The sequence below is a fragment of the Alligator sinensis genome, unplaced genomic scaffold, assembly GCF_000455745.1.
Source record: "Alligator sinensis unplaced genomic scaffold, ASM45574v1 scaffold222_1, whole genome shotgun sequence".
NCBI lineage: Eukaryota > Metazoa > Chordata > Crocodylia > Alligatoridae > Alligator > Alligator sinensis.
The window spans coordinates 299,307-319,032 of NW_005841912.1; the positions used below are offsets into that span (position 1 = coordinate 299,307).

The following is a 19,726-nucleotide window of genomic DNA, read 5'->3' on the forward strand; positions in this document are numbered from 1 at the left end:
AGTGTAAGTGTGCTACTAATGCTATTCTTTGTTATAGGGAGTGTCTCCATTGCAATATTATCAGCAGGGATCCAGGTTTTCCATTTCCCTTGGAAAAATGGAGAAAACCATGGATTTCCCATTTTTATCAGAGAAAATGCAGATCTTTCCATTTTAGCAGAGAAAGCCACGGATTTCCTGGTTTTGCAAAGAGCTGTGCAGGCGGGCAGAGCTCCAGCCTGCACAAGCTGATTGCAAAAGGGGTGGGAAACCCCACAGCCCTGCCTGGAGCGGGAGGGAGAGGGGGAAGGGTGCAGGGCCTGAGGCTTTCAGTCACCCAGGGCTTGCTTCAAGCTCACTCTTCTCTCCAGGAGCATGTGCAGTGGTAAGTGGGAGCTGGGGGTTGTGGGTTGGGGCTGGGTAGTAAGTGGAGGCTGGAAGGCTGCAGGGAACGGCTGCAAGCTTCTCTTCCCCCCCACATAGAACAGCAGAGTGCCCCCTGGGAATCTCCTCATCCGGCACTGCCCCAGTGATGCAGTGGGGCTGCAGTGAGGGCAGCTGTGCCCCTCAAAGCAGGGGCAGGCTCAGGATGCGCATCGCTGGGAGGCTTGGGGGGGGTGCGGCAGCGGTGAGATCCCTGCCAGCTGTGCCAGGTCATGCCCATCGAGCTGGGGGAGGGAAGCAGACTGGTAGGGAACAGTGGATCTACTGCTTCCTGCTGCCCTGCTTCCCTCCCATGGGCCCTGTGGAGCCCAACAGGCGTGACCTGGTGCAGCTGGGAACAGTGGGGCGGCACGGAAATTCTTCACCACTTTTCACCCCCCGCCTGCCCTGGCAACATGCCTCTTGTGCCTGCCACTGCTCTGAGGGGTGCAGAGCTGTAGGAGGCACATTGCTGGGGCAATGGGTGGGCAAGAAGTGGTGAGCAGGTTCTCTGCATGTCTCCTCTGCTCCCTGCTGTGCTGTGTCATGGGGGAGGGAAGCAGGGAACAGCAGGCCCCTTCCCTGCCACCTTCCTTCCCTCTCCTGAGGCCTCTGGAGCCTGGTGGGCATGACCCAGTGTGGCAGGCAGCAGTGGAGCTGCCAGGGATCTCTTTGCTGCTGCTCCCCTCTGTTGCTGCCCTGGCGACACGTTTTCTGCACGCGTGGGGCTGAAATGAAGGCAGCAGTGCGGGGCTGCACCCCTCAGAGCAGTCACAGGAGCTGGAGGCGCGTTGCCAGTGCAGCAGTGGAGGTGGGAGCAGGGGTGAGGAGATGCCCAGCATGTCCGCTGTTGCCTGCTGCGCCGGGTTGTGCCCGCAGGCCTCCAGTCGGCTGCGCACAGGCAATCCCAGCTCCGGCTTTTGTTGTGGCCAAGTTTGCCCTGTGCCACTACTGCCACAATGGCCCTGGCCACGCTCCGCCTCCCTGCCATGCACTGCAACTTGCTCCCTCCCCTTGCAGTGGCAGGCACTGGAGGCACGTCAGCAGGGCAGGGCGAGCAGCTGCAAAGAGATCCCTGGCGGCTTCACTCTTCCCTGCTGCCCTGGGTCATGCCTGCTGGGCTCTGGGGGCCCTGGGGGAGGGAAGCAAGGCAGGAGCCCAAGCCCGCAGCCTGCACCTGCTTCATGTACAGATCTGGGGGGTGTGGAGTGTGGGTCCCCGCCCTGGGAGTGCATGTGGCAGTGGAAAGCCAGCCCTCCCCCTCTTTTGGAGGAGCCACCCGTGGCCCCGTCCTGCTCCGCACTGGGGCCCTGCAGCTGCGCATTGTGGCACCGGGCCTCAAGCCCGATCCGGCTGGGCAGCAGCTTCAGCCTGCACCTGCCCTGGGTACGTGTCTGGGGGGCATGGAGTGTACAGTGTTGAGGAGCCGCCCTGTCCAAGCCCGCACTAGAGGGGAGTGGGGGCAGGGGGCTGTGGTCCAGTCTGTAGCCCTGGCAGCTGGGGGCCCCCTCTGGCAGGGCTTAGGGAGCAGGGGCTCTGGGTGGGGAGCAAGGGTCACCAGCAAGGCTGTGGGTGGGGAGTGAGGGGCACCAGTGTGGGGAAGGGCTTTAGTTTTAATCAGGGATTTGGGTTTTTTTAGCAGAGAATTTGGTATTTTTTATTGGGGAAAACCAGGATCCCTGATTTGTCGGTGAATGATGATACTCCATAACCTTCCTGGACTTTTCCCCTACTGTCACAAGTAACTCTGTATTGCACAGTCAGTGGTTTCCTTCTAGCATAAGTACTTCTTGTCCCCTTCTGTGTTGATGTCTTGCTTAAGAGCAAGGCCTGATTTTTTATTGTGCCTGTTGCACATCCTGGTTTGATATCATGGCTGATTGCTTGAAACTTTTGCTGGGACCATTGACTTTTTAATTTATTCTGTAGGTATTACAAACGAATGAACTTTAAAAGGAGATTTCATATTTCTTCAGACGTTGATCCATTAGTCTTGTTTCTTATGTTAGAATCGGAAGAAGAGGTAGAAGAGGAGCAGGAAGAAAGGCAACCCTCCCCTGAGCCTGTGCAGGAGAATACAAGTAGTACTTACTATGAAAACCATCCTGTAACGTAAGAAATCCACTTGTTTCTACTAAACAGAAAATATTTGGTTTGATTCCTAATTTCACAATTACTTCCTGAAGGTACCAGTTATCGATTTAGTTTAACAGAAATGGCTCTATACCATAATGTATATACTGACATTTGATGAAAAGATCTCCTGTGAAGTACAACTCACTTTCACTCGTGGTCTCAGTGTAAAGTGAGATAACATGTATTTAGTTTAAATCCCAAATCGGCATGTATAGATGTGTTGAGCAGTCTTATTATTTATATAATAAAGAAGTAGATTGTAGTTGTCTCCTTTTCACTTGTATTAGCATCTGGTGGTTCCAGCTGAGATGAGAGAGGAAACACAGCTAAACCTAGATCATGCGGAAAGCCTGTGAAACAGCTGAGAATTGAACCCAAGTCTAGGTCCCAGTCCACTGTCTTTAGAAGGCATTTCAAAAACAGCCTTGCACTTGATTTAAATTAAGTCTTCATTACCATCTGTACAACAACTTTTGTTTTCAGTGGGCATAGGTGCAATCAGGGCTGTCCCTATAACTTCAGTTATATCACTCCCTATCCCCCATGCTTAAAACTTCTCATAACATTCCATTGGCAGTTCGTCTGCTTCTGGTGATTTCCCTCTTTTAAAGGTTTTTAAACACTCCTCCACTTTAAGCTTATCTCTTCTTCCATCTTTTTTGCTTCTTCCTCCTCTACTTTCTCTTCAGTCTCTTCCAAGAAATCCTTCATCTTCCTGTCTGTTTCCTTCTTGTGGTATAGCTCTTCATAAAATCTTGTTGCCTCCAATACCACCTACTTTTCCACTAAGGCACCACCACCTTCCTGCGCTGCTTTAAAAGGTCTCCTTTTGCTGCCTTCACTCTGGCCGAAAAGTATTGGGACCATACAGCTGACCTGTGACTTTCTTTCTGATTTCTAATGATTCTTTTTTTTTCATTAGCCTTAAATTGCACCCAGGGTGCCTGTGCTAAGAATGTTTTCTTTCTCTTCTTACTTTTAAACCAGAGTTTGAATTCTTGCCTTGTTTCTTCTAGCTGTTTCCACTGGGGTCTGTTCTAGTGAAAACTTTCTCTCCTGTCCACACATCTCTTAGTGACTCTTGTTTATTATATTTGTTAAAAGCCTGGATGAGCTGTCTGAGGCTCCATTTCCTCCTTCCCCTGTTCTGTTGCCCTCTTCAGTTATACAGTTGAAATCTCTCTCTATTATGCATGGTTTCCCTCCGATCATGTAAACCGCTAGCTTTCTAAGCAATGCATTCTTTCCCTGTTTCCCTGACTGATACTATTGTTCATTGCAATCTGCCACTGATGTCTTCTTCCTGCTTTGTTCTCAGCTCTGGGTTCTTGAATAATTTTTCTATCTTTGCTGCTTTGTTCTCATTTGTTCCTGACCACCAAGATGGTCCCCATTTTCACCTTTTCTCAAAATGTTTATAATCAGTCTCCCCAGTATACCACATTCTTATAGGCAAATTGTCTGACGTTGGTTGGTTCAACACTGGTTCAATCTGTTCCCATCTTTTCCTTATTAAGATACTTCTGACATTAAGCAAAACTATTGTCAGTGCCATTTATGCTTGTTTTAAAATGAGTGCATCTGTCCCGTTAAGGCTAGTCTGTGTTACTGCTCGTGGTGGTAGACTCCTCCCACTCCATCACTTGTATACCTGTACTTTTCCAAGCTGTTGGGTGGCTTTTGTGTTTAAGAAGGCTTGCATATTCCCATCTCCCTGCTGCTTCCTGCTTTCTGGTCTCCACTCTAGGCTAGAGCCTAGAGGCTTGGTGGCAGGAAACTGCTCTCAGGCTCTTCCTCTGATTCACCTCCCTCATTATCAGGTTTCTTCTTCCTGGTCTTCAGCTCTTGTGTCTCTTGTTTTCCTAGCCTCTGTTGTTTATATGGTGTCTTCTTTCTTCCCTACCCCCACCTCCATGTCCGAGCTGTTTGTTGTTTCTGCCTTTCCTTCCATTCAGTCTCTTAAGTATTTTCCTGCTGTACCACTTCCAGTGGGCTGGTCTGCCTTGTTCTTCCGCCTTCCTCTGTTTCTTGCCCGATGCACCTTGTTCTGCTGCTTGTTCTCTGTTTCCTGTTCTCCTCTGCTCCTGGCTTCCTTGTGGTGTCATCACTTTTGTCATTGCTGCCTCTGCTGTTGCTTCCACTGTCACCTTTCTTCCTTTCTTTTTCGCCTTTGTCCACTCTCCATCTAGATCTTCATTTCCACTCTTCAGCTCTTTTTCTACCTCATGCTTAATTGCCACCACTGCTACTGTTTTGAGCTTGGGTCTCTCTCCTTCATTCCTTGTATCCTGACGTTCTGTTGATCCTGTTCTTTGCCTTTTAAGTCATTGATCAGGCTTTCAGTGGTGATGGGAACTACCACAAGGATAGGTTAGTTAAGCCCATTTGACTAAGATGCCCATTCATGCAGTCTTCCTTAGCACCAACTCTTTCAGGTCATGATGAGCCACTACATTGAATTCGTTTCAACTTCCCCTTCACTCCTGCAGCTGACCTGTGACTTTCTTTCTGATTTCTAATGATTCTTTTTTCTTCATTAGCCTTAAATCGCCAAATGGGGTCCCCAACACCTCATCCAGAATTCCTTTGTTGCCCCCTTTCTCAGCCGGTCATATGCAGTATTTCCGACTCGTGATTTTTGGTGGTGTTCTTGAAATCTGTGCTTCAGGAATATGAAAAAAGTAGCTTTTTCTTTTCTCTGCACGCGCACACACTTTTGGAGGATCCTTGCACTCATGACAAGAACACCCAGTTCCACTCATGAATGGGGGCTAATTACCGCATGGCTCCTGGGTGCAGGGTGGAGCATCTGGAGTACACACACTGAGCTGTGGGGTCACCAGCGCTTGAAATGCTCTTGTCTCTGCTGGGGGCCCAGTCCAATGAGCTATATGATAAATGAGCCTTTTGGCTTTGGACTAATATCATGCATAGTTTGAACTATATGCAAGTAAGTACAAAAATGCTGTTTAAAAGTGTGTTTATGGAGTACCTATGCTAAACATTGGAGCAGTTTCAAAAACGGTAAAATGCATCAATTCTGAATGAACTAAGCCTTATGGTTACCTGTAGTAGTTGCAGTTACAATTTACAATTATTGCAATTATTTCGAGGTCACTGTTTTCAAATGTGCACTTCACTTTTTCATATGCTCAGGTAGAGCAGGGTCTAGCAGTAAGGAGAGGGGGAAGGGGCTGCAAGGGGAAGTGGTGGGGGAGGGGCAGGGGGCCATACTCTTGTAGTCTCCCCGATTTATTTTCCCCGCTGTAGCAGTGGGAAGGAGACTAATTCAAGGCAAACTTCAAATAATTAGATTCTATACCTGGAAAATTATAACGAATATAAATTTTTTCATATATAAAATCTAATTATTGGGGGGTAGTCCTATATTCAGTAAATATGGTAATTCTTATTTTAGCCCATGTCATCATGAATTTTACCAACTCTAGGAACTTGATTCAGTTTTGGCTCAACCAGAGGTATTGGTTAAAAAAAAATACTGACAGTACTGTAAATGCATTGGATTACTTGATAGCAAGAAGCCTCAAAATTAACATGAACACATCATGGCTATACATTTAGGCAACTTTCCTAAAATAAAAGATAATTCATTGTTCTGAGCTTTTCTTTTTTTGTTTTGTTTTTTGTAGCAATGGAATAGAGGAACCTTTGGAAGAATCCTCTCACGAGCCTGAGCCAGATTTAGAATCTGAAACAAAAGCTGAGGAGCTGAAACCTGAAGTAGAAGAAAAGAATCTTGAAGAGCTAGAAGAAAAGTCTCCATCTCCACCTCCTGCAGAACCTGTTTCTCTACCACAAGAACCACCAAAGGTTAGTTATAAGTAAACTCTGTCTAAAAGATATTAATACACAGAATTGATGCCTCAGTTTCATGCTTAATGTAAATTGCCTTGTGTCAAACTGATGGATTTTTTTCCCCCAAACTCCTACTGTAAGAACTTCAAAAGTAGAACAACTTTTACAATAGCTGAACTTTTTTTTAAAGATCCATTTAAGTCTATGAGATCTGCTTATGAAGTGCATGTGGGTTATAAACCTTCTGAAATGTGAATGTTTTTTACATAACATCTACGTAAATATGTAAAACATGGGAATTGCTGCCCTTCCTTAAAAAAAAAAAAAAAAAAAGGAAATTTGAATTTTTACTTGCAGGTTGACTGTCAGTGTAGCTTTAAAAGTTAATCTGAGAGTTTTAGCTGTCATCTTACTAGCCAGGTGCCATATTCACAAAACACTACGCGCCGTCTGGTATGATTAGAGCCACATAGAAATGGGGGGCAGTAAATGGAAGCTGGGTAGAGTGGCTTTCAGACTTCAGCTAGGAGCTCCAGTGCTGCCAGTGCTTTTTTCTTCCCCTGCCTTTTTTTTCTATTTAACTTCCACTTCCAGCTTCCACTTCTTTCTTTCTTCAGCAGGCAAACTTGGGACCAAACATCCTGTAGTGTTAGGGTTGTGTTCCTGTCCATTTGTTGACTTCTGGCAAGCAGTGTTCTGGGGCCGTTTAGAGAATTGGGATTCTGTTAGTGTACCTGACTGCAGTACTTGCTCTGTACCATTGGAGTAATTGGATTGTTATCATTGCAAAGCCTTCTATATCTCTTTATTGGCATGTTTAATATATTAATAGTTCTGGTACGATGATTACTAATTGCCTAGATTTTGAACTGAAAAAAACCAGCAGACTAATTCCCTTTAGGAATGTCAGTGGTTTGCCATGTTTAGTAGCCTAGGTTTGTTGCATTTCCTGCAGGCTTTCTCTTGGGCTTCAGTGACCAGTAAAAACCTGCCTCCTAGTGGTACTGTTTCTTCCTCTGGAATTCCACCCCATGTTAAAGCACCAGTCTCACAGGTAATCCATCTGTGAACACGTTGGATTGTCTCATTTACCTCTGCAAACTGCTTTAGTCTTTAAACTAAGAGATCAAATTGTATTGACTTAAATTGCACAAGTTCACTTAAATGTAAATGCGCTACACCTTATGTCACAATGAAAAAGTACATGCACTTAGCAGGTGTGAGATCTGGGTGGTGGTGAAATTTGTTTTGTTCACGTGCACTGAAGAAATTGTTTTTAAATGTTTTGACATTCTTGTTGGGTTATTTTATTTAAAAATTACGGTAGCCTTCTCTGTTGTAGTGTGAGCAAAAAGGGTGGTTCATTGGCAGAACTGCCAATCCAGTTCTGCCAATCAGAAATGAAATTCCCTTGTGAGAAGGTGCGAGCCTTTCTTTGGGAGTTTGATTGCTGCCAAAATGTTTAAACTCTGTTATCCATATATAAATGAACTGTTACAGAACCCTGTACCAAATTATGACTGTTTGAGAGGTGGGAGGTTTCACTTTTTCTTGCCAGCCCCATGATCTCTTCTCATTCCATTATGTTTGAAGTAGTGGAAGCAGATTTTGGGGAAATCCAGGAGCACTTCTCACCCTGAGAAACTTGCACTTTAAATGTAATTGACACATTCCAAAACACTTAAAAATTCAATAGTAGTAACAGTAATGTTCTGCAAATTATTACCTACACTCAATTGTGGTAGTTCTTCTCTGACTTCTTAAGTGGTCACAATTTTCAGTACTACAGTAGTTAGCACAATTATTGCAGCTGCTGTTTTTGCATTAATGTCTTTCCTTTTTCCTGTCTGGGGGAAATCAGCAGAAGGGTGATGTTAATCAACTGCACGTATAAAATGCTTATGTGATTCTGGTTTGTTTTTGAAAGGGTTGTCATGGAAATCAGGCTACTTCTTTGTAATGACTGTGAAAACCTGGTTGGTTTACTCTGCTTCACATGTGCTTTGAGTAGTCAGGTGGTACTTATGCAGTCAAGATGGCAAATATTTGGCACAGGAACAATGGGCATTTTTACACGTGCTCTCGGCACAGCACTGGGTGCTTTTAATTAGAGAACCATGCTAATTAAAAGCGCTCGGCGCTGCATTGGACACACGGGTATAAGTGGCGCAGCGCATGTTAAAGCTGAGAGAATGGCAGCAGTGCGCTTTGAACTAAAGCACATCAAACGTGTTTTAGTTCAAAGCACGCTGCCCACCTTTTTCTCAATGCTGATTACACACTGTGCTGCCTATACACCTGTGTCCAGTGTGGCGCCAGGCACATCAGTTTACGTGCTCCTGTAGACTTGATTAATCAAGTCTACTTTGTGCTGGATTTCCAGTGTATTGGAGCAGACTCACTGTGTGTAAGTGTCCAAAAACACTAATGATCCTGTAGCGAACCTTATAGCTGCTTGACTGTGCAGCTTTGGCTCCAGTTGAGATGGAACACTGCAGCAATAAACTACAGTTTGAACTATTTAGACACCTCTGACCATTAGGTATAGCTTGCGATCTTCCTTTTGGCCGTTCTTTCACTGTTATCTCACACAGTTTGATCTGCTTTCTGGCAATAATGTTTAGAATCCTTTTGGTAGGATTTGTCTGATTTAGAAGTGTTCAGATAGAAATGATTGGGCTTTTCAAGGCTAGGTTTTAATTCTGTTATCTCTTTGGGGGTGCTTGGATAGATTTCTCCCCAGCCTGTATTTACTAAAAATCAATGCACAGAGGACTGGTGGAAAACACAGGGTCAGGAGGATTTTTCAAATTAGCAGTGGCAATACTTTTTCTTGTCTGTGGTATCAGAAAATCTGACAATAGATGGTCACCAGACATTGTAACTGTATTGACTGACAAAAGTAATCTTCTCTGACTGTAGTAATACACAACTAGAACTTTGCTGTCTCTTTCAGTTAAGTGCTGCTTCTAAGACTTCCAAGAAAATGTTGTCATACAGTCTCCCCTGCAGGATACCAAAAAATAAGAACTTAAAGTCCCACAAAGTAGTTTCTTCTGTCACGGTGGGCACATCTACACGAGATGCCTTAATGTGCAGTAGAATTAGTCTACTGCACATTAAACATCACAAAAACGTCTGCCTTTGCTACTGCACATTAGCGCAGGTACTGTGCCTTTATCTTATACTTCATATTAGATGTACTAAATTTAATGCGCAGTAGCAAGGGCGCATTACTGAACATGTAGACGCGCCCACTGTCCCTAAGATTGTCCCCTTCCAACTTCTTGTTAATTGGAAATGAAGCACCAGTGAAGTAAGCTCTACTTTGAGGCAATGGATAAGCACCATTTTAAGTTTAGACCAGGGATGCTCAACCCCAAACCTATTAGCCAGATCTGCAGGCAGTGGATTGCAGCTCTGCCCCAGCTCCAGACCATGGTATCATTGCTGCAAGATCCCAGCCACAGAGCAGCTCCCCGCCCAGCTGCGCGCCCTGCCAGCATTTCTGGGACTGCTCTCCATGGAAACCCTGGCCCGTGGCTCTGCTGCTCCTGAGGTCTCCATGGAAACCAGCTGCAGTGACATGGGTAAGGGCTGCTGGGAAATGGAGTCTGCTGTAGGCCGGACTTTGCCTGCCCCTGGTTTAGATCAATTAGTTACTGCTCATTAACAAGCAACAGGCTAATTATATTAGCCCATAGTACCTAGGCATTTTTTCCCCCCCATTTGCTACCTTGCTGGTCAGAAATAGACACTGAACAATATCTATGTAGAGCAGCAGTGCTCAGCTCTTTCAATTCCGGTGGGCTGGGTGAGTAGCGTGGGATTGGTCCACAGGCTGGATCCTGCAGGCAAGGTTGGAATGTGGGGTTAGATTGTGGGTCCAGTCTGGACCCCTGTGTGCCAGCCAGGTATCTGAAGCCATGTCATCTGACCTGCAGGACTTTCCATGGCTTCAGAAGTTTGACAGCGGGACAGCAGTGGCAGCATTAATTACCACAACTTCCAGAGCTGCAACAGTTAACACTGCCATCCTTCCTCAGCTGTCAGATTTCCAGACCCATGGTGGGGAAAAATGTTGGCCGGAGGCTGCCCTAGACCTTATCTACAGGAAGACTTGGAATTCACCAAAGCAGAGGAATATATGGTTCTGGCGTTGCTGTTTTTACACTATTATAAAACTAAAATGTTCTGTTTTTGTTGTCTTGCTTTGGGTTCGCTTTCATGTATCAGGTACTCTAGAGTAAAAACTCACATCATTAAATTCAAGGCCTAGGTAATGAGACTAGATAGGTATTTTGGTGTTGATTGCTGACCTTCTGCTTGGATGGATGCTGTGACTGCCCCTTTCTCTGATAAAGCAAAGCAGTACATTTGTCTTTGAACTCACAATTTCCAAGCTAATCTACTGACTGCTACAGATTCTAATAGTTTGTTTCCAGCACTGAGCTTTGAAAGCTGTCTCAAATCTGACTTGACTGTTTCCTTCCAAAGATATGGGCAAGGGTAACTATTGGGTGTTCTAAGGATGAGCATTTGAGAGAGCGTCTGCTATACAGGACTAGTATTGCTCCTGAGAAGCTAGCTAGTTCTTTATGAATTATCATTTGTTTGTCTCGGTGGCTAGTTTTAAAACCGGATGTTGCAGAAGTCGTAAATTACTTCTGAAAGTCAAGGGCTGTGGCTTATGTCTTCCCATTCTCTGAATAACAAAATGAGTGATTCATCCTCAGTTCTCTTGGAGACAACAACATTGTTGTAGTTTGACGCTAGTATTTGTGCACTGTGTTGTGTGTTCTTCCTGGCAACTTAGTAGGCCCCTCACTTTCCAGGAAATACCTTAAACCTCCTGAGATGGCAAACTTTCGAAGTAAATGTAGTCCATGTAGGACCGTACAACTTGAAGGAATCCTCCCACCCCGAGCTTTGAGGTGGTAACACTTGTGGCTAGTTACTTGTACTCTCTTCCCTTCAGGTGTTAAAGATGACAATATCAATAGCAGTAGGAGGTCCTGTGCCATATCTTCATGAACCTAAAATAGAGGCATATTGATCCTCTGAAAAATCCATGCACAACTGGTCCAGCATCTTATGGCTGGTATTTTTGTTTCTGGCAGTACCTGCTTTTGGAGGGGAGGGGGGCATACCTTCCTTTGTTTTAAGACGGGATGCCATGCCCACTTGTCACTCGTTCTGAAACAGGTATCTGAGATCTGCTCACCTGCCTCTCAGTAACAAGGAAGTGGCAGCTGTCAATTCAAAGGCAAGTTTCTCAGATTAATACCTAGTCCATTTGGAACTGTTGGCCTGTAGACGTGCTTCAGCGCCCTAGGAAATTTGGCTGTGTGATTCTAAAGTGAAGGAAGCTGAGGCTGTCTGCATTCTTTACCGAAAAGGGCTGGTGGCTTTGGTATGCTTATGAATTGGGTGCCAGTAGCAAACTAACTGATGAGCAAGCTGTCTTCTGCTTTGGGCAGAGAAGAACCTTATTTGGTATATAAGTATTTAGTTGAATGGTAAGCTGTATAGCATGAAGCTTTGGTATTCTCCCTCCTCTGCTCAAATAAAGTTGAACAATTTTATAAGCTTTTATAATGGTTGGGTGGCTTGTATACTGAGTGAGTAAAAATCTAGGCCTAGCAGCAGTTAATGTTTGCAAAGTGAGACTCTTAAAGCACCTCATTGCCTTGGTATGTTACTTTCTAGGCATTAAAATTTCAAGAGTAAAAGATGAAAATCGTAGAAAATTAGGGTTGGAAGGGACCTCTGGAGGTCATCTAGTAGGGATGTAAATATTGTTCTAAAATATTTGTTTAATCTCCTCTAATTATATCAGTTGAATGATTAACCAGTAACACAGCAACTCAGGAACAGCTTCTGTTGGGAGCTGCTCCAACTCCCAGGGCCCTTTGGGGGAAGGTGGGGGAGGGAAGGCAAGCCCAGCCAGACAAAACAGCCCAGATAAAGTCCTGTGCTGGGAGAGAAGGAGTACCTGTGAAGCAGTTAATTGCTTGATTGGATAAGTCATTAGGCTGCTCCCATTTTCCTCTTAGGCTATGGATACTACTCCCTCTCTCCTCTCCTCTCTTTGCTTCTCCGTTCCTCCCCCTCCCTCCTGTCTGCCCTGCTGTCTTCTGGTTCCTTCTGGGGCACCGTGCAGCTTCCATTTCCCCTTTCCTGCCAGACTGCGCCTGCCCTAAACTAAAGGATAACCAGTAGGTTAACAGTTATCACTGCACTTATCGGTTAAGCAATTTAATCGTTAGGTGTCAGCAAAGATTTTGGTCAGAGTGACAATACCACCCGCAACTTCGACTTACTTATAAGATATTAGCATGTCAGGGGCAGACAGCAGGGTAGCCATGAGGGGCCCGATCCTTGTGGTGGCACAGCCCCCGCCCCTTCCCTGCTGTCTGCCCTGAGGCACGTGCCAAGCAAAATGCCTTCAGTGCCACACTGGCACCTGTGCCAGGGGTTGCCTACCCCTAGTTTAACTTTTCACATCCCTATCATCTAGCAGGACAACTGTCATCCCAAATGACTGTCTGGAGTTTAGAGATATTTTCATCTTTTGGGTTCCCAAAGATGGTTCTTGTGTTCTTTCCAAAATAAGAATGGTGTTTGGTAGCATGTGCTTTTCTGGTATAAAGGAATTGAAGACTTCCAGATGCAAGAAATTGATGGTACTCTTATGGCACTGGGGGGAGCTGATTTTTGTTGTTGTTGTTGTTTAAAAAATAAATAAATAAATAAAAGAAGCCAGTTGTTGATATACTCGAACAAACTTTTGACCGATTTCCTCTTTCTTGTACCTGAAATAGTCTTTGGAGAGATGGTCGACTCTAGTTTGTGTGTCAATAAAACCGGGATGTGATGTTGTATAATATTGAGGCACTTCATCTAATTTAAGGTCTTTCCTGTAAAGTGCTCTGAGCATGTATGTCAATAGTCTTGAATTAACAAAGGAGAAGAGGTGTGGTGGAATCTCTTCTGCACATCAGCTGCTTTTTTGACTGCTGTTTAAATGACTGTCTGGAGTTTAGATGTAGGTTTCACCTTTTGGGTCCCTGAAGATGGCTCTCTTGTTCCCACCAAAATAAAAATGGTGTTTGGTAGCATTTGTTTGCCTGGTATAAGGGCACTGAATACCTTCAGATGCAAGAAATTACTATAAAAACTAACACCAGTGATCTTAAAATGTTATCAACTGGTTTTTATGCTGTGGTTTCCTCCCCTGGATGTCCATTGATACTTTTATGGGCAAAATTAGTTACTCTCCTTGAGGACTTCAATTACATATTTGTGGGAGAATCATTGTCCTTATACATAGCAGTCATATAGAAAGTGAGGATGTTCAGGCCTGCTTTCTCAGAGTACTTAGGCTAGTTACACTTTAAGTAGCCCTTAGAAGTCTGCATGCAGGCGTGTGAAGCGTTTTGTTTTCTCAGTCCTGCCTCACTGTTACCTTTCAGTTCATGGGTATTTACTAGAAGAATTTTCCAGGCAATTAGTAAACGTAGCTCTTGTTTCAGTATGTTTTAATGTGGGACTTCCTGCTAGTTCTTGCAGTCCAAGATCGGCACAGGGAATGCTGCAGAAACTTCCATTTTTGTTTTGATTTGCATATTTGTGGATCGGTTTTCAAATTTTCATATTTTAAAATCTCTGGGCCTATTTTGGTTTTGATTTGTTCTCTGATTGGGCATGACTTCTCCATGCTGTTGGGCCAAAAATTGTGTTTCAGAGGTTTGTGTTCTTTACTGGCTGGCAGAGGAAAACAAATTCTACAGTCCTGGATTGGTACAGAGGAACTTAAAGAAACATGCTATATATGGATCCTTATTTTTCAGAAATGTTATGCATGCCAGTGATCTGGGGGCTGCATTTACTTCAGCCTTTCTTTTAGTAAATAGTGTTTAACAGTGTTTGTGTTCTCCTGTTTCAGCCAAGAGTTGAAACTAAACCTGAAGCTCAGTCTCAGCCTCCCCGTGTGCGTGAGCAGCGTCCAAGAGAGAGACCAGGGTTTCCACCAAGAGGGCCAAGACCAGGTAAAATGACTTCAATACTAATTCGGGGGTGGAGGATGAGATTCTGCAGCTAATTTGAGGATGCTTAATGTGCACAAATCCTTTAATGTTTCAGTTTGTAGGTAACTTGTTCTAGTTGTACTTGGGGTTGCGAGAGCTGTACTCTAATAATATGGAGGAATATCCAAAAGTGAAATTCTGTCACATTATTCATCCTAAATTCATGTTTTAGCCAAGATCAACTAAAATTACTCGACCTATATTGCTTAGATGACAGTTATACAATGTGGGAAAACAATTTCTGATCCAAGGCCCTGAGCTAGCTGTTGCTGATAGTTTTAGAGCCTTATCCCCAAGACTTTTCTTTTTAATGGTTTAAAAATAATACTATCTAAGTGCTAGTAAAGCAGATGACAGTTCACAAACTGGCTTAGATGCATGTTACTCAGACTCAGTGAGAGCTAGCCTTCATAACTTAAGTTTCTTCTGTTTATGAATTGGCTTTCTTCTGTTCTCAGACTTGGATACAACAAAGTTTTAGGGTTGGTGGTTAGCTGTATTGGGCTGAAGTCAACAACACGATAATGAAGCAGCACAGGACCAGCAAACAGGGGTCTAAGCGGGAGTCCTGCTTGGGAGAGGAACAGACTTGCTGGCCAGACACCCTCCAAGCTGCCAGGCTGCATATCGGCAATCTGATCAGTGTCGGCCAGTATGGCTGGTTAATAATTGGCCATCAATATCAGCCAAAAAATCTTTATCAGTATACCCCTAAAAATGACTGAGGCTTTGAGGGCATGGATGAGGGAGATGGAAGCCCAGGTGGTGTTCTCATCAATCCTTCCAGTCCAAGGTAAAGGAGATCAGCATGCAGCTGTGTAGATGATGTTGTCAGCAGGGCTTTGGCTTTGTCTGTGGGGTGGCATTTTGGAAAGATAAACTGCAGGAAAGAGATGAGGGTCCATCTGACAGAGAGGGAAGTCTGTCTCACGCAGACTTGCTGATCTAGTGAGGAGGGCTTTAAACTAGGTTCACCAGGGAATGGAGACAAAAAGTTTAAAGGGCGTGAGATCTGGATAAAAAGTAAGGGTAAGAAATAATGAAAGCCTTACCAATGCTGTCTGGGAGATGGTAGAACAGTCAGGTGCCCAAAATGTTTATATACTAATGCAAGAAGTATGGGGAAGATTGGAGGTCCTAATAGAAGCACAGAATTATGATGTAGTTGGGATTAGGGAGATACAGTAGGAAAATTCACATGACAGCTATGGTTACGGATGGGTATAATTTGTTTAGGAAGGATTGGCAGGGCAAAAAGGAGGAGGTGTTGTCCCATATAAAGGTGATGCACACGTGTTCAGAGGTGCAGCACGTAGTGGAAAGTAGGCCTATTGAAAGCCTCTGAGTAAAGATCAGAGGGGAGAATAGCAGGGAGAATGTTATGGTGCGCATCTGCTACAGACCACCAAACCAGGAAAAGCTTGATATGAGGCCTTCTTTAAACAACTGACAGAAGTTTCCAAATTGCAGGATTTGGTTCTCATGGGGGACTTTACTTATTGGGACACCTGATGAGGAAGAAGTCCAGCAAATTCCTGGATTCCAGGAATTTTCAATTGGTTGAGACTGTGTGAAGGTGCAAGGTAGCAGGTGACAGTGACCATGAAATGATGAAGCAAAATCCAAAGCAGAGGGAGGAAGGAAGGAAAGCAGCAGAATAAACAATATTTAATTTCCAAAAAGCAGACCTCAACAAGCTCTGGGAATTGGTGAGCAGGATCCCTTGGGAGGAAAGTCTAAAGAGGAAATAGAGTTGAGGAGAGTTGGCTGTACTTTTAAGGAGGTTCTCTTAAGGGTTCAGGAGCAGGTTGTTCTAAAGTGATGAAAGCATGTTAAGTGCAGCAGTGGTCCAGCCTGCCTAGACAGAAGTCTTTTAAGTGAATGGAAACTTGGAAAGAATTCCCATTAAAAGTGGAAACTTGGTCATGGTAGTAAAGAAGAATACAAAAGTATGGCACAGGTGTGCAGAGAGAAAATTAAGAAGGCCAAGGAACAATTTGAGAAGCAAGGGATATAAAGACAATGCTTTAGAGAGAGAGAGAAGACCAGAAAAACCATAGGTCCCATGCAAAAGGCAGTCTAGTCACAGTCAGTCAAGGCAGGCTGAAGTGTTTAATGCCTCTTTATATTCAGCCTTCACAAATAAGGGCAGCTACCAGATGACAAGTGCAGTTGGTAGTAAAGATAGGAAAGGAGATAAACAGCATAGTGCAGTAAACAGGTGAGCTATAACTTAGGAAAGCTAGATGTATTCAGGCTGGCAGGACGAGATGGGATGCATCCTAAGGTACTGAAGGAATTGTCTGAGATAATCTTGGAGTGATTCTTTAAAAGAGGATAGGTAATGTGTAGATGTTGGATGAAGTCCTGGGTGACTGAAAAAGGGCAAATACAGTGCCCACCTCTAAGGAAAGGAAGGAAGAGGATGCTGGGAACTCCAAACCAGTCAACCTGACCTTGATATCTGGAAATATGGAGCATGTCCTCCCTCAGGAAGTCTGTTGTGAGACATCTAGAGGAGAACAGGGTAAGCAGGAACAACTAGCATGGATTCATCAAGAGCAAGTGATGCTTGATCAGTCTGATTTCCTTCTATGATAAGGTGACAGGCTTTGGGGGAGAACAGTGGATGTGATTATATCTTCACTTAGCGAGGTTTATGACACTCTCTCACAACATTCTCACTAACAAGCTAAGGATATACAGATTAGACAAAAACCGTAAGATGGACACATGACTAGTTGGATCATGAGACTCAATGGCTCCAGTGTCTTGTTGGGAGGATGTAGCAAGTGGAGTTCCTGTCCTGGGTCCCATATTGTTTAATGTCTTCCTTAACGATTTGGATGATAGGATTGAGTGCACAATTTGCAAATTTGTGAACAGCACCAAATTGAGTGAAGTTGCAGATACTCTGGAGGGTAGGTAGGGCTAGGATCCTGAATGACCTGGATAGACTGAAATCAACCAGATGAAATTCAAGGAGGACAGATGCAAATTCTTGCACTTGCGATGGAATAGTTGCATGCACAAATACAGATTGGGGAATGACTGGTTACAGAGAGAGACTTGCGGGTTACAGTAGACTCTAAGCTGAATATGAACCAACAGTCTGCTTTTGTTGCAAAACAAAAAAAGGCAACAGCATACTGGGTTGTATTAAAGGGACTAGTAGGCAACTGTCAGTCCTCTGGATCATCGTGTACATGTAAGAGGTCTAGTCCAGATGCCTGATGAATCCATTTGTGACCTGACAAACCCAATTTGAAAGCGACACAGCTTGTTACAAGTTTCACAGATTCATGTGTTGTCTGAGTTGGAGTCCAAGTTTACAGGATGCTGCTTTCTTCTTTCTCACTTTGCTTCTATCTTCTGGATTAAAGGCACTTCATATTGAGTTGTACCCAGTGTCAGAAGTTCCCTCCAGATTAGATGGGATTCTGCGTGTTCCTCCCAGCTTTCTACATTGATGTTGAATGACTTCACATAATTTTTGCACACATTGTGGTACCGCCATAGAGGGTGACTGCTTTCTAGAATGTCTCGAGTGTCACTTGGAAATCAAGGAAAATGATTCTTCCACTCTATTCCATGCTGCTGAGGCATTGCCTGCAGTACTGTGTCCAGTTTTGGGCCCCACACTACCAAGAAGGATGTGGATAGTTTGGAAAGAGTCCAGTGCAGAGCAGCAAAAAGTGATTAGGGGCCTCAGCGACAAAACTTATGAAAGAAGGCTGAAAGAACTAGAATAGTTTTAGTCAGAAGAAGAGAAGACGGGGGTGGAGGGATGGGTTTGTTAAGTCTTCAAATACTTGAAGAACAATTACAGAGAGGATGCAGGTGGGCTTTCTTCTGTGACCATAGGAGACAGGACTAGGAGCAATGGCCTCCAGTTGCAGCAGGGGAAATTTAGATTGGAGATTAGGAGGAGCTTCATGACTAGGAGGGTGGTCAGACATTGGATCAGGCTGCCTAGAGAAACTGGAGTTCTTTCATCCTTAGAGGTTTTTAAGAGCAAGTATATTGCATAAACTGATGCATTAAGAGGCTTGATAAATTACCCCTGTTTGTATGAATTATTTGGTGCTGTTTTAACTTCTCATGCCTGAATCAGCATACACAATTCCAGATGCCATTGTGGCTTTTGGTGAGATATTAATATTGAAGTAAGCCAAAGCCATTATTATTTGCGACAATCAGGTTTTTTGGGGTTTTTTTTAATTAATGCAAATTGAGAGAATAATGTTAGCAGAGAGATATTAGGCAGGCCTCTGAAAAGATATTTTAATGTGGGGAAAAATAGACCTTAAAAAGGACAGCATCAAGAATTCTTGTCTGAATGAATACTGTATTGCTAATAGCTAAGAAGTTGCTTAATTTACTAGAGCTTATCTGGCTGCTCTTGCATGCCATTCTCTATCACCCATGTAATCTGTGTGGAGAAATCCTACAGCCATTCAGCAGGTATCTGTACAGCAGACTGGAGGAGGGGCGGGAATTGCATTGGAGTATGATGAATTAAAAAAGAAAAGGCAAAAGAAGAAAAAATGTGGTACAGTGTCATATAAGAGAGATTGCCAGACAAGGACTTGATATTATTGCAATGCAGGGTAAGATCTTGTATTGCCTATTGTAAAGGTAAAGATTTGTACCAATGGCAGTAAGGAGAAAAAAACTTTTACAGCAGGCAGGAAATGGCATTGTAGCGATCCTGTCTGAGCTGGGAGATAGGTAACTTCAGCAAGCCTTCCTACAGAAGGGTTTGTACCTTTTAAACAGTCCAGCAGTTAAGAATTTGTGTATAAAGCAGCAGAGTTAAAATGGAAAAATGTTAAGGCAGTCTGGCCATTGGTACTAAACAGTTTAAAGTTCTCTTAAGCTCTTCTCTCTCCCTTTGACCAGTCAAGGAGAAAGAACAATCAGAAGGAATTATGGAAAATGTACAAAAACCTTTTAGGAATGTACAGCAAGTGAAGAGGAACTGTTTATTTAAAAGTGCTAGAAATATTGTCTCTAGCCAATTAATGTTTAAACTGAATTAGGTGCCGAATTTTTGAAACTCTAAATTGCAAATAATGTTCATAAGTCTTAATACGCCTTATTAGATGCTCCTGAGTGTTGCTAGTTAAGCTAATGCTTTAAAATGTTTTTGCACATACTATGTTTCACTTGGAAAGCAGAGTGAATAGCTTACATTTCTAAATGTAAAGGAGATGCGTGTTCTATATGTAAATGATCTGATGTGGTTGGCAATTGCTGCTAATGGGAATTTGGAGATAGAG

General features: G+C 43.9%; 1 protein-coding gene across 2 annotated transcripts in view; it reads left to right on the forward strand.

Moving 5' to 3' along the window:
• Window positions 1–19,726, forward strand: part of G3BP2 (G3BP stress granule assembly factor 2) — a 53,385-nt gene that overhangs the window by 26,717 nt on the left and 6,942 nt on the right. Inside the window, exons 6-9 of one of the 2 annotated variants that reach the window (XM_006018749.3) lie at window positions 2,412–2,514; window positions 6,189–6,369; window positions 7,310–7,408; window positions 14,303–14,405. In XM_006018749.3, the coding sequence (XP_006018811.1) occupies window positions 2,412–2,514; window positions 6,189–6,369; window positions 7,310–7,408; window positions 14,303–14,405 (486 nt within the window). The remainder of the gene's footprint in view (window positions 1–2,411; window positions 2,515–6,188; window positions 6,370–7,309; window positions 7,409–14,302; window positions 14,406–19,726) is intronic. The other variant, XM_006018750.3, reaches the window with a different exon arrangement.